Below are 11967 nucleotides of genomic sequence, written 5' to 3'. Positions count from 1 at the left end.
ACACCTCAGCCTGAGACAGACCCAGCAGGAAGGGCTCTGGGAGGCTGAAAGACTAGGCCGGACCGGTGCAAGGCTGGGGGAAAGGGAGGGACCAGCCCTGCACCAGTGGGTGTGGCTCCACCCTTCCCACCTCAGAGCCATGGGGAGCCGGGGTCCTGGTGGGCTGCCCCTGGTGCAGGCCCCCTACACGGTTCTGCTGCTGCCACTGGAGACAAGCCGCCAAGACCCAGGGGCCCAGCGCTTCTTCCTCTGGGTGAGTATCAGTCCCGCAAGAGGCCCCGGGGAAGCCCCTCTCCCTAGATCAGTCTCCTGCAATTCCACTCAATTCTGAGGACTCGTAAGTTCAGCCCCTTGCTTTCCCTTGCCCTCCAGGTCCTCAGTGGCCAGTCTGGGCTCACACTCAGTGACCACATAGTGAACTGAGCCACAGGTTAAGAGTAAGGGCCAAGCGTGGCCTAGAACCCTGCTGTGGAGTGAGTCAGCCTCTGCTTCTTGCCTTTTTCAGCTGCAGAGGATGCAGGCTCTGGAGCGGGAACAGGATGCCCTGTGGCAGGGGCTGGAGCTGCTGGAGCATAGCCAGGCCTGGTATGAGGGCCGTCTGAGGGAGGCCCAGCAACAGCAGCTATATCTGGGGGCCCTTGGTGAGGTATGGGGCTGACCCATGGTACGTGGGGGCAGGGGTAGCAGGGACATGTGGACACAGCCTGACACCATCCTGGAAAGGCAGGAGTTAATGGACAGGGATCATCAATTGGAAGCAGCATTGTAATGACAGGATGCCACCAAGTGTTAGGTCGGTTCATTGTTGGGCCTAGCGGAGGCTGGTCTGCATTCCATTCAGAGGGACACAGTTTGGCTCACTCCATGGAGATGGGGGAGTGGTCTGGATTGTTCCAGTGAGTCAGGGATGGACAGGGAGGATCCAAAGAATAGAGAAAGTGGGTACTATGCTATTTGAGGGGGTTGGAGGAACTGGACTATGAAAGAGATGGAGTGGAGAGTACTGGAATTTCCCACCTGCCTGGCAGGGAATTGGGATGAGGGGATCCAGATGGAGGAGAGGAATGACCTGTGGTGATAGGAGAAGAGTGGCAGATGGTACTCGAGTTTTCACCACATTGTCTGCCTCTAACTCCTCCTTTTAGAATTTTCCAACAGATTTACACTCAGAGCCTGGTGGGCCCCAGTTAGCCCAGATTCAAAAGGTGAACATCTGTTTGCAGAATCTGATTCAGGGGAAGGTGAGTTTATTGTTTTTAGTTTACTCTTGGGAAGTGTGGGGGTAAAGAGGGGACTTGGGGTCAGCACTGGTCTAACAAAACAGCAAATTCCACCCCCCACAGTTCTCCCCGCATCCCCTGAACAAAGCTACTTCCTGCGCCACCCAGGACTGGAAGGGAAGGCCAAGGAAGCAGAACGTGTGGCAGCAACACATAAGCAGTAGAGGAGTGGGGGGAGGGCAGAAGCCCTGGCCCTCAGTGGGAGGGAGGGCACAGACATACCAGACTGTCTCCCTCCTCTTCTCCAGGTGGTGTCAAGGCAGCAGAAAGGAGTCGCTCAGCCAAAGGGGGAGATGGCTCAGCCAGGCTGCCCCAATGGACAGAGGGGCCCTACCCGTGTCTAATGTCTCCTCTGGTTCCCCTCAGTTGTGCTGGCAAGGCTGAGTCAGAACCCCCAGCCTCCTTATTCTGCTTCTTGACTCAATAGCTAAATGGCTCCAGGCGGAGGGTCAACTGAAACCTGACATCTTGCTGTGAAGTTTCTTCTCCACTCCTGAAAACTTCCATTTCATCTTTTTGGTATCTTACGCTCTCACTCTTCCCTATATGATGTGCATAAGTGATCTTTCTTTGAAATCCCTCTGGGGAGAAGACATGTTTATTGGCACTGTCCTTCAACTTTAAATACAAAAATAAAATATAAGCATCTCCAGAATTTCAAAAATAAAATAGAAGCATCTCCAGAATTTCAATAAAAGCAATTCTATAAATAACACTTCGGTCGGAGGTGGGGTACCCTCCTCCCCACTTCCAATCTTAGTCACTGCCCCATGTATCTTCCCCTCTACCTGAGCTTGGGAGAGCATGAATAAGTGGAATAAAGATGCTACAGAGAGCTTCCCTGGTGGTGCAGTGGTTAAGAATCCACCTGCCAATGCAGGGGACACGGGTTCGAGCCCTGGTCCGGGAAGATCCCACATGCCGCGGGGCAACTAAGCCCATGTGCCACAGCTACTGAGCCTGTGCTCTAGAGCCCGCGAGCCACAACAACTGAAGCCCATGCGCCTAGCGCCCGTGCTCCGCAACAAGAGAAGCCACCGCAATGAGAAGCCCATGCACCACAACGAAGAGTAGCCCCCGCTCGCCGCAACTAGAGAAAGCCCGTGCTCAGCAACAAAAACCCAACGCAGCCAAAAAATAAAAGAGATGCTACAGAGAAATAGAAAGCAACTTTCTCCAAAAATGAGTCCGGTTTGTTTCCCACAAGGGTTAGGGAAAGTGCATTGTGGGAAAACCCAATGCCCTCTATCCCAATCTTGGAAGGGACAAGTGCATGAGAAGGAAAACCTCCATCCCACCTGGGAGAGGTAGGGTCCGGAGGCCCATGTTACCTTCTTACCAATGGGGCAAGATGGCAAACAGTGCCGGAGACCCATCCCTCTAGGGGCTAGTGTGTCACCAGGAGGCCAGGCCTAGCAGGAGCAGCACCGTTCCAACTGTGCCCCACCAGGGGTTGCCCACCAGCCCTCCCCCAGCCCTGCCTGGAGTCACCAAGGTGGAAAGATGAAAGGCAGGGCTGGTGGTTGTGAGGACAGGGTCAGTCGAGTGGACAGGGGCAGGGAGCTGGTCCTGGGGAGAAGAGGGAGAGGCTGTCAGGGTGGCTGCACCCAAATAAGCCTGCACCGCCCTCCCCTCACCCTGCCTATCCTGCAATGGAAAGTGGGGGCACCTCACCTGCGGGGCGGGGCCCCACACCAGGAGCCGGAGGAAGGCATGGGTCGGGGGTACTGTGCTGGCTTCTCGATCCGTCGCGGTCACAGTCACCATCACCACGGAGTCTGAGGCGGCTGTGTCTGGTACCTTCAGCCACAGGCACCCCCAGGCGGACTCGTTCTGTTCCAGGCGAACCCTGGGGAGTGCATGCCGAAGTCTGGCTGAAGCCGCAGGCTCTGAATAGCCGAAAGCCAAGGGGTGGAGCCAAGTGCAGGCTGGGAGGGGAGCGAGGAATCTGAGCGCCAATTCGAAAGAGCCAGAGGAGCGAGTACCAGATCCCATGCCCTGGGAACAGAAAGATGGGACAAGAAGGGAGCAGGAGGTTTCAGGGGCTTCACCTGGAGAGATTGGAGGTGAGAGCGAAGCTGGGGTTGACGGATGTCCTAAGATCGAGATCCTGAGGGCCCGAGAAGCTCGCAATGCGGAGGCTGAGTGGGGCCTCGGTGCCCGGCGCCAGGAAACCCGGGGGACCACTGAGCTGCGGAGGAGGGCCGGTCAGGGGAGGAGCAGCAGGCCCTGTTCTCTCCAGCCGCAGCCGCACCTTCCGCTGGCATCTCACCTCCAGAAGGACAGGAACTACAGCACAGGGCTGGGGGGCCGCCCGGTGCAGGCCCTGCCCCACTCCGTCCTGGCCAATCAGCTCGAGAGAGAAGGGTCCCGCGGTGGACAGGAGCGTGGGCGGTAGCGAGGCAGCGAGGAGACCTCGCTCCCGGGGTCCCATGGGCTCCAAAGGCACCCGGCCCAGCTCGGCACCGTGCGGGACCCCTCGAAGGACGACGTGGGAGAATTGCGGCAGAGGATCTCCAGGGTTTCCTCTGGAGCCCAGCCCTGTCACTTCTACCAGCAGCTGGGTCTGGAGACCTGGGACAGGGGAGGGGAGGAAAGAACGGTGGTCTGCGTGAGGTTTGGAGACAGGGAGAAAAGCATGAACTGTTTTGAACAGGGGTTAGCTCTGGGGGTATGGATGGGGAAAAGGGGTTACCTCTACGGGTATTGATGGCGAGGGCCAGGAGGGAGTGCTGGGATGCTGGAAATGTTCTATAGCTTGAACTGAATGACGGTTATTTTTTATTATATAAAATCCACCCAGCTGTACACTGAAGTTTAGTGCACCTTATTAAATGTTATAACTCAGTGAAAAGCTATATATATAATTTATATATATACACAAAGCAAGTTAGGGGTGGGGACAGATGTACCTGCAACTGGTTGAGTCAGGGGGTAGAGGCCAGGGTGGGGTCCATCCTCCATGGGGATCCCAAAGTGGAAGAGGAAATCCAGGGAGGTCTGGGCTGAGGGAGGGCGAAGGCAGTCAGAGACCTTCCAGAGATGAACGTGACTGATATTGCTCTCTGAGCGCTGCAGTCTCCCCTTCCTTTCCCAGGAATATCTCCCTCCTTACCTTGCACTCTAACCCGGGGGGTACCCTTGGCTGTGACCTGGATCTCCCAGGTTCCTGTCTGCAGGGGGTCATTCATGTTCACCATCCAGAACTGCCCAAAGCGGCGAGTATGACCTAGAGGCCCCTCACCTTCCTCCTGGCCCTGGGAGACCCCTGGATGGGTATTGGGGGCAAGAGATTGTCACAGGAGAATTCCTTTCCCTTAGTACATTACCCCTCATTCTCCAGTCTCCATTCTTGCCTCTGCCTTGAGACACACACATGGAAGTACCTGCAGGGTTTCTGATCCAGAAGCTGCTGACCTCCCCATGGATCCGGACTGTGACCCTCTGGAGCAGCCCATCCACACTGAACACAAGTGGCCTCTCAGGCACCACAACAGGAGGCTCCAGGGGAAGGGTCACCTTGAGGGGGCAGGACCGAAAAATGGGGGAGAAGATAAGGCATGGAATGAGGTGGGAACAAAGACAGGAGAAAGAAAGGTAGAGACAGAAAAAAACTAAGTAACATGTGGGATACCAGTGAGAGAGGAAGGACCAGGGATGAAGCTATGATCAATGACAAAGTTGGAGGCAAGGGATTAAGGATGAGGCAACCACTTCTTGCCCCCCTTAAAAGATGGCAGGACTTCCTAGAGTAGCCGTGAAGTCAGAATACTGGAGGCCAAGACTGAGGGTGGCAGTGTAGAAGGTGGGTAGCTGTGGATCTCAGAGGGAGAGAAACTTCCTTTCCCACCCTCTGCCTAGGATGGCAACTCAGCAATGGGAGCTATTTGCCTTCTTCTACAAGAAAGAGAAATGCAGTGTCACCATCGTCCCCTCAGTTCTGAGCTGAGCCCCCACACTTACCAGGTCAGCTACGCTGTCCCCAACAATGGCTGCCACATCCTGAATGTACTGGTCTTTGGTGAAGATCACCTCTCCTCCTGAGGCCAGCGCCACCGCTTCATAGGGCTCAAAACGCAGAGGGGACAAGACCTCACGCCGAGGTCGGCCCTGAACCCTAGATGGGTCTTCAGTCACCAGGAATGTGACCTGTGCCCAGAAGAAAGGCCAGTACTTGAAGTTTCCATTTGCCATCTACCATTGTAAATAAGGATCTCCTGTGCTCAAGCTTTCTACAGAGCTGATGATGGGTGGTAAATTCTCTGTCTACCCTCTGGCTGCTACAGCAGGGTCTCCCAATGACACAACCCCTGGGCTTCAATTAGAAGTTGCCATTCCCTGTAACTGTCACCATACGTCATCCACATAGTGGATTGCTGGCAACCAAATCTCCAGTTCTTCAAACGGTTTATTGGGGGCAGATTCATATAAGAATTCAGCATAATTAAGGGTAGGGCCTCCCATTCTTTAGTATTGTTAAAGGGATCTGGAAATGTTATACTCATGATCCACTTCTCCCACCCCCAAGCCAAGTCTGGTTTAACCACCCTAGTGTGAGTGTGACCCTTGTAATGAGAGTTGTCCTGCAGTTTACCGCATCCCTGGGTATCTAACATTGAGTCTCCCACCAGCTATGCTTACTCTGCAACGCCGCTCCTGAGTCAGAGATTCCACCCGATTGGTGAGAAAGGCATCCTTGGGGGAGGCGTCAGTGAAGACGAAGATGTCTGAGAGTGGAGGTGTGTGCAGCAGGGCCAGCTGACAGGGGAGGGAAAAAACTGGTGTTGAAAAATGGCAGCAGTGGGACTTCCCTGGTGGCGCAGTGGATAAGACTCCATGCTCCCAATGCAGGGGGCCGGGGTTCGATCCCTGGTCAGGGAACTAGATCCCACATGCATGCCGCAACAAAGAGTTCACATGCCACAACTAAGGAGCCTGCCTGCCGCAATTAAGGAGCCCATGTGCCACAACTAAGGAGCAGGTGAGCCGCAACTAAGGAGCCCACCTGCCGCAACCAAGACCTGGCACAACCAAGTAACTTTTTAAAAAAGTGGCGGCAGTAGGGGAATGGGCAGAGCAAGGGAGGGCAGAGTAGGAGGCAACACGGCCCTGGAACCTGGAGTGAAGCGAGTGGGACTAGGTTCTGAAGACGGGGCGGAGGGATGAGGTCCCAGGGAAGCTCTAGCTCCCTTGATGGTGGGGCCTGGAAAGGGGTGGGGGGAGAAGAAGGGAAGGGGTGGGGAGGGCAGACCTCCAGGGCTGACAGGCACATCTCGGGCTCATCTCCACCTCCCAAGGCATGTATCTCATTGAGTTGTTGCCAGAAACTGTCAGGGTCACTGGTTGTAAAGACGGGGCCAAACCCTGGGAAAGGAGAAAGGAGACTGAGATAAGTGAGAGGAGGGCTCCCCTCATTCCCACCCACGGGCATCTCCCCAGTCAAGGGGCCCCGCTGTGCTCCTTGGGTGGACAAGTATTGAGATAATAATATTCCTTTATATTTATACTGACGGGGTAGAACAAGGCAGGGGCTAGGCACCTCTGGTGGGAAAGTGGACCTCATTTCCTCACAAAATGGTGGCACTTCCTGTGGTCCTGAGTGGGCCTTTTTGGGTATATGTGTAAGTATAAAAAACAACTGGGGGAACTTACTTGGTGGCTCAGTGGTTAAGAATCTGCCTGCCAAGGCAGGGGACACGGGTACGACCCCTGGTCCGGGAAGATCCCACATGCTGCCGAGCAACTAAGCCTGTATGCCAAAACTACTGAGCCTGAGCTCTAGGGCCCACGAGCCACACCTACTAAGCCCACACGCCACAACTACTGAAGCCTGCGCGCCTAGAGCCTGTGCTCCGCAACAAAGAGAAGCCACCGCAATGAGAAGCCCGCGCACTGCAACGAAGAGTAGCCCCCGCTCGCCACAACTAGAGAAAGCCCGCACACAGCAACGAAGACCCAACGCAGCCAAAAAAAAAAAAAAGAAGGCAACATAGATAACCAACAAGGACCTACTGTATAGCACAGGGAACTATACTCAATATCTTGTAATAATTTATAATGGAAAAGAAACTGAAAAAGAATATATATAACTGAATCACTTTGCTGGACACCTGAAACATTGTAAATCAACTATACTTCAACTAAAAAACAACAACAAAAAAAACTGGGTCCTCAGTTTCCTCACAGTAAAGACAGAGAAATAATAGTACTTACCTCAGAGAGGGTTATTGGGATGATTAAATGAGTTGATTTTGTAAACCTTAGAATAGTGCTTTGACACATAATAAGTGCTAAATTCTTAATTATTCACTTACTCGTACCTTTATCAAATATGTGATAAACCCTTTTTGAATGTCAGCTACTATGAGATTTATATAGGCAGATCAGACTCAAACCCTGCCCTTAGGGAATTCTCAATCCAAATTTTATTTGATGATCATTTTGACCCTGGGAGATAGGCAGGATAAGGCAAGTACTAATCCACTTTATGGATGATGAAATTGAAGAAAGAGAGGTTAAACAAGCAGCCTAAGCACACACAGTAAGTGCTGGTCAACCCAGGCCAGATGATCTGACTTCTAATTTAGCGGGGAAAGGAATATGATGTAACTAGCTGTCTTAGACATTTCACAGAGGCCTGGACCCACCAACCCCACCCCCCATCTTCATCCCAACCTCTGTCTACAGGAAATGGAGAGAACTGAAAATGACTTATTAGAATGGAAGCCTAAGAAAGCAGAGGCTACCTGCCTAAGCACCCATAATGATTAAACTCATATGGAAAGTGCTGTCATGTTGGAAGCAGTGGAAGAAGTGGCTGATCGTTTCCTATATGCGCACAAGTACCAGTAAAGACTCACTCAGGACCCCAGGAAGTGCCTCCATTTTATTATGGAGGTGAAGCCATTAGGCCCACTTCCCTACCAGTGGCATTTACCCCTTGCCCTGGACTTCCCTCCACTATTCCGGCCAGACCCCAGTTACCTGGGTCATGGAAAGGCACCAGGACATAGTGGGTGGGCTCCATGGGGCCACCCCGTCGCTGCTCCACAATGTGGCGAGCCTGGATTTTGGCGGCATTGATCTCCTCGCCCATACTGCCTGTGGTGTCCAGGACGAAGCTCAGGCTGGAGGCTGGGGTGATGTCCAGCAGCCTGGAAAGCAGGCCAGAGATACAGTGAAGGGCCTGCACACTTGTCCCCAGCCCCTGGTTTCTCAACTCTGGAGCACCTACCTATTAAGGAGCCCATCCCAGGAGGCCACTCACCTGGAGAAACCCCTGTCTCCCAGGCGGCTTCGTAGGAGGCTGAAGGCCTGGATGGAGGCCAGAAGGGCCAGCTTTGCAGCCTGGAGGTGCAGCATGTGGTGGGGGGAGAAGCCTGGGGATGTGCTATCCTTGTTGATGCCTCCCCGTGGTGGCTGGGAGCTGCTCTGGTCAAAATGGCCCCCATGGCTACATTTCCCTGGGTTGGGGAAAGGGATCTGGAGGGTGGAGGTAAAAAACCCACTGCCTCCTAATAAAACGAGGCCCTCTCTGACCTGCCCTGACCCTCTCACTCCTCAGCAAAGGATAAGCAGACAATTAGGATATTTTGTAGAGGGCAAATGTGGAGTAAATCTGGAATGATTAGTTACCACAGCACATGGTGGATCCCCTGATCCCTCAGTTAGTCCCCAAAAGCTGCCCTCGGGCACTGAAGTCTTATCGGCAGTGTAAGAAGCTGCTCCCACCTCCCCAACAATCATGTGGGCCTTCATCCCCCGGCTCCCCTCCCAGCATCCTCTCCTTCTTCCAAGAAGTGATGCCATAGGAAATAGGACAAGGGCTACAGGACTGAGGTCCCTAGGGAGAGGGTCAGGGGAGAGGAAGTGACTTTCTCCCCTTACTTCTGGGGTCTTTCCTGTCTGGTACCTGGAGGTTTGGAGGGATGAGTTCCAAAGTAGCCAGAGGTGAGGAGTGTGAAGCCCAGCAAATTCCCGGGGCAGCTCCACTCGTCACAGTCGGAGCAGGTAGGATCGCCCACTGGGAAGAGAGGGCAAGGGTCTGGCACCCAAGATTCTGCTGCCCCTGACCTTTATCCCTGTCCACCCGAACTTCTTCAGCTTTTTCTCTCAACTGGAACAAGGTAAAAGCCCATAGGTACCCTTTGCAGGTACCCTTCCAGGCTTTCTGAACTAAAACCTGGAGCTCATGGCTGGCAGTGAGACTTAATATTTGAGACTGGGACTGTGCTAGAAAACCCGGAAGTGTGGGGGGGACCAATCCTACGGGAGTGTGCCCTCTGTGAGCTGTGGACAGGAAGTGAACCTGTCCTAGACAGGAGGCAGCTTCCGGGTCACAGTTCAGTTGGAAGGATGAGGGGACTGAGAGAGAAAGCCCTGTGTGATCCAGTGGGGGGAGGAAGCCGCGTGAAAGACAGAACTCCCTGACGTCTGCAGATCTGGTCCTGGCTCTGTCCTCTGCTGCGTGACCTTGGGGAAGCAGCTGACTGGCCTTTGGCTGAACTGAGAGACCGCACAGGTGGTTCCAGAGATGAAGCCATGTCGCATCCTATTTGACCCCAGGATGTGAGGCGGCTCTGTGGGCTCACCCTCACCAGTGGGGTCCCGGCCGTACCTTGCGCCAGGTTCTGCAGCCCCTGCCTTGGCCAGAGGAGGTGAGGGTGTGGCTGCTGCTTCCCCAGTTCCACCCAGTTGCTGTGACTGTAGAAATCCTGGTCCCAAGAGAAAGGAAAAGGGGAAGAAGCACTAGCTCACTGTTCTCACCGTCTCCAGCCCTAACTCCCCTTCCTCCCAGTGCCCCAGCCTGAAAGCCTCCTCCCACCCTGCTACTCCTCAGACACCCCAGGTCCCCTCCACTGCTCTCTCCCTTGCCCAGAATAGAGCTTTGCCAAAGTGGGAGCCTCCCACGTTTCTTCCCATCTCACTCAGAGCCCAGCCAGAGGCCTTTCAGTGGCCTGCACGGCCCACCTCTTGACCTCAGCACCGTCCTCTCTCATCTCACTCACCTGCTCCAGCCGCCAATGCGTCCCGGCTGTTCCCACAGGAAGCTGCCAGTTTGGAGGCAGGGACTAGGGAATAGCCCCAGGGCCTTAGCAAGCAGCGCCCCAGCCCCTTCTAGAGTAGGGGGAGGCATGGCTAAGGAGGCACCATTCGGGAGACAGGAAGACTGGAAACGAAGATCCCTCTGACCATGACCCCCCAACTCTGTCCTCACCTGCAAGGCATGAAGCGCAGCCCCGAGGCGCTGGCGGGCCAGGGTGTGGTCAAGGGCTCTGGCTGCCACCACAGTCTCCCCTAGAGCTCCCACCAGGCGTGTGCGCCCCTGGCCCAGCCGCTCAGCATCAAAGTGCAAGTCAGGGTCATTCCTGGAAGTCGGCAGGAAGTCCTGGGCGGCATTGGCACGAGACACCTCTCCTAAGGCTGCTCGGAACCGCCGGGAAGGAGACCCAGGTCCAAAGTAGGCGGCAAAGAGGTTGTCAGCAAGGAGGGTGCGGCCCTGGGAGGGTGGTAGGGGGCAGGGGTTCCAGGGAAGCCCCTTGGATCGGACCACTGCCTACATTTCCTCAGCTCTGTCACTCCAGGCTGGGTGTGGGAGGAATTGAGGGTGCTGGGCCCTACAAGGGAGGGGCAATCCTGGACATTCCTAAGGAGGGGGACTCCTGACTGTAGGACCAGGACTCCTGGGTATCGTTGCTGTCAGGAGGGGAGGAGGGAATGTGTGCATGGGGTCCCTTCTCTGGGCAAGCAGGACCCTCAAGTAGTAGAAGTCCCCCAGAATGGGGGAATCCACCTGGGATTTTACCGGACCCAGGGACGCTCACCAGGAAGTCCTCAAGGCGAAGGGGGGGCCGACCTGGGGGCGGCTGCTCCAGGAAGAGCTGCAGGGTGACGTTGAGTGCCGCCTCCTCGGTCAGGTCCTGGTGGGTGATGGAGCCGGGGGCAGCCAGGAGGCTCCAGATATTGGGGAAGAAGGCAGATGCGGGGGGCAGCACTAGCTGCAGCTGCAGCAACAGCAGCAGTGAGGGGCCCAGGTGGAACAGGGGCTTGTCCGTGGGGAGCATAGCTGAGACATGGACCTGGGGAACAGAAGGCTCTCCAGAGAGCAGGAAGCAGCAGAGATTTCAGGGCAGGCCCGGCCCTGTCTCCACGGGCGCCTGCTTTGGCCCCTTAACTGGCTTCCCCGCCCTCTCCCTTCAATCATCCAGACAACCTGAGGGCCTCTCGGACCAACAGGGACTTACACCTGCAGGGGAAGGGTCTGAGGCTCCTCCCCCAGCACCGCACACACCACCCCTCGGCTAACGCCCCCATGCAGAGGAAGTCTCCTCTCTAGGCCTCTCCCCTACCTGGTTGCTGGGTCTCCAGGCAGGCCGGGGGGGTAGGGTGTCACAGGGCACTTAGGTCAGAGTTATAATTAACCTCGGCCGGATTCAGTGGAGGGAGGGAGAGGGAGGCCCCGGCAGGGTGTGGGCAGGACAGGCAGCCCCTGGCCCCTCTACTCTGGCCTGCCCAAGGCCACAAGCAGCAGCCAGCACCAGGGCGGGCCTCCCACGGCTAGATGGCTGGCCGCAGTGCGGAGGTGAGGGAAGAGCTGGGAGGAGGCGGCAGCAGGAGGGGGAGCTAGCAGCGTGACTCAGGCCTGGCTCAGGGCCAGGGCCAGACCCAGAGAGACACATCTCTCTAC

The 11967-nt window shown here is 55.5% G+C and overlaps 2 protein-coding genes across 3 annotated transcripts; one reads left to right on the top strand and one right to left on the bottom strand.

Moving 5' to 3' along the window:
- Positions 1-139: 139 nt before the first annotated feature.
- Positions 140-1816, top strand: SAPCD1 (suppressor APC domain containing 1; the record flags this gene model as incomplete). Its single annotated transcript, XM_079713331.1, has 5 exons — positions 140-253; positions 506-646; positions 1146-1241; positions 1344-1448; positions 1544-1816. The coding sequence occupies 5 exons, from the start codon at positions 140-142 to the stop codon at positions 1622-1624; spliced, it is 537 nt and encodes a 178-aa protein (XP_079569457.1). The 3' UTR covers positions 1625-1816.
- Positions 1817-2675: 859 nt separating this feature from the next.
- VWA7 (von Willebrand factor A domain containing 7) lies at positions 2676-11344 on the bottom strand (the record flags this gene model as incomplete). Of its 2 annotated transcripts, none has more annotated exons than XM_079713386.1 (16): positions 2676-2849; positions 2955-3129; positions 3332-3471; positions 3553-3854; positions 4193-4285; positions 4396-4548; positions 4667-4799; positions 5244-5429; positions 5922-6038; positions 6532-6644; positions 8265-8434; positions 8548-8743; positions 9193-9303; positions 9898-9994; positions 10498-10779; positions 11105-11344. In XM_079713386.1, 16 exons carry the CDS (start codon positions 11342-11344, stop codon positions 2676-2678), a joined length of 2682 nt encoding a protein of 893 aa, XP_079569512.1. The 2 variants fall into 2 exon arrangements, with proteins under 2 accessions (XP_079569512.1, XP_079569513.1); XM_079713387.1 differs by having other exon boundaries at positions 5922-5975.
- Positions 11345-11967: the final 623 nt, after the last annotated feature.

This window comes from Hyperoodon ampullatus (assembly GCF_949752795.1).
Source record: "Hyperoodon ampullatus genome assembly, chromosome: 10".
NCBI classification, from domain to species: Eukaryota; Metazoa; Chordata; class Mammalia; order Artiodactyla; family Ziphiidae; genus Hyperoodon; species Hyperoodon ampullatus.
The sequence above is the reverse complement of the archived record's forward strand: the minus strand, read 5'-3'. Positions and strand labels throughout refer to the sequence as shown.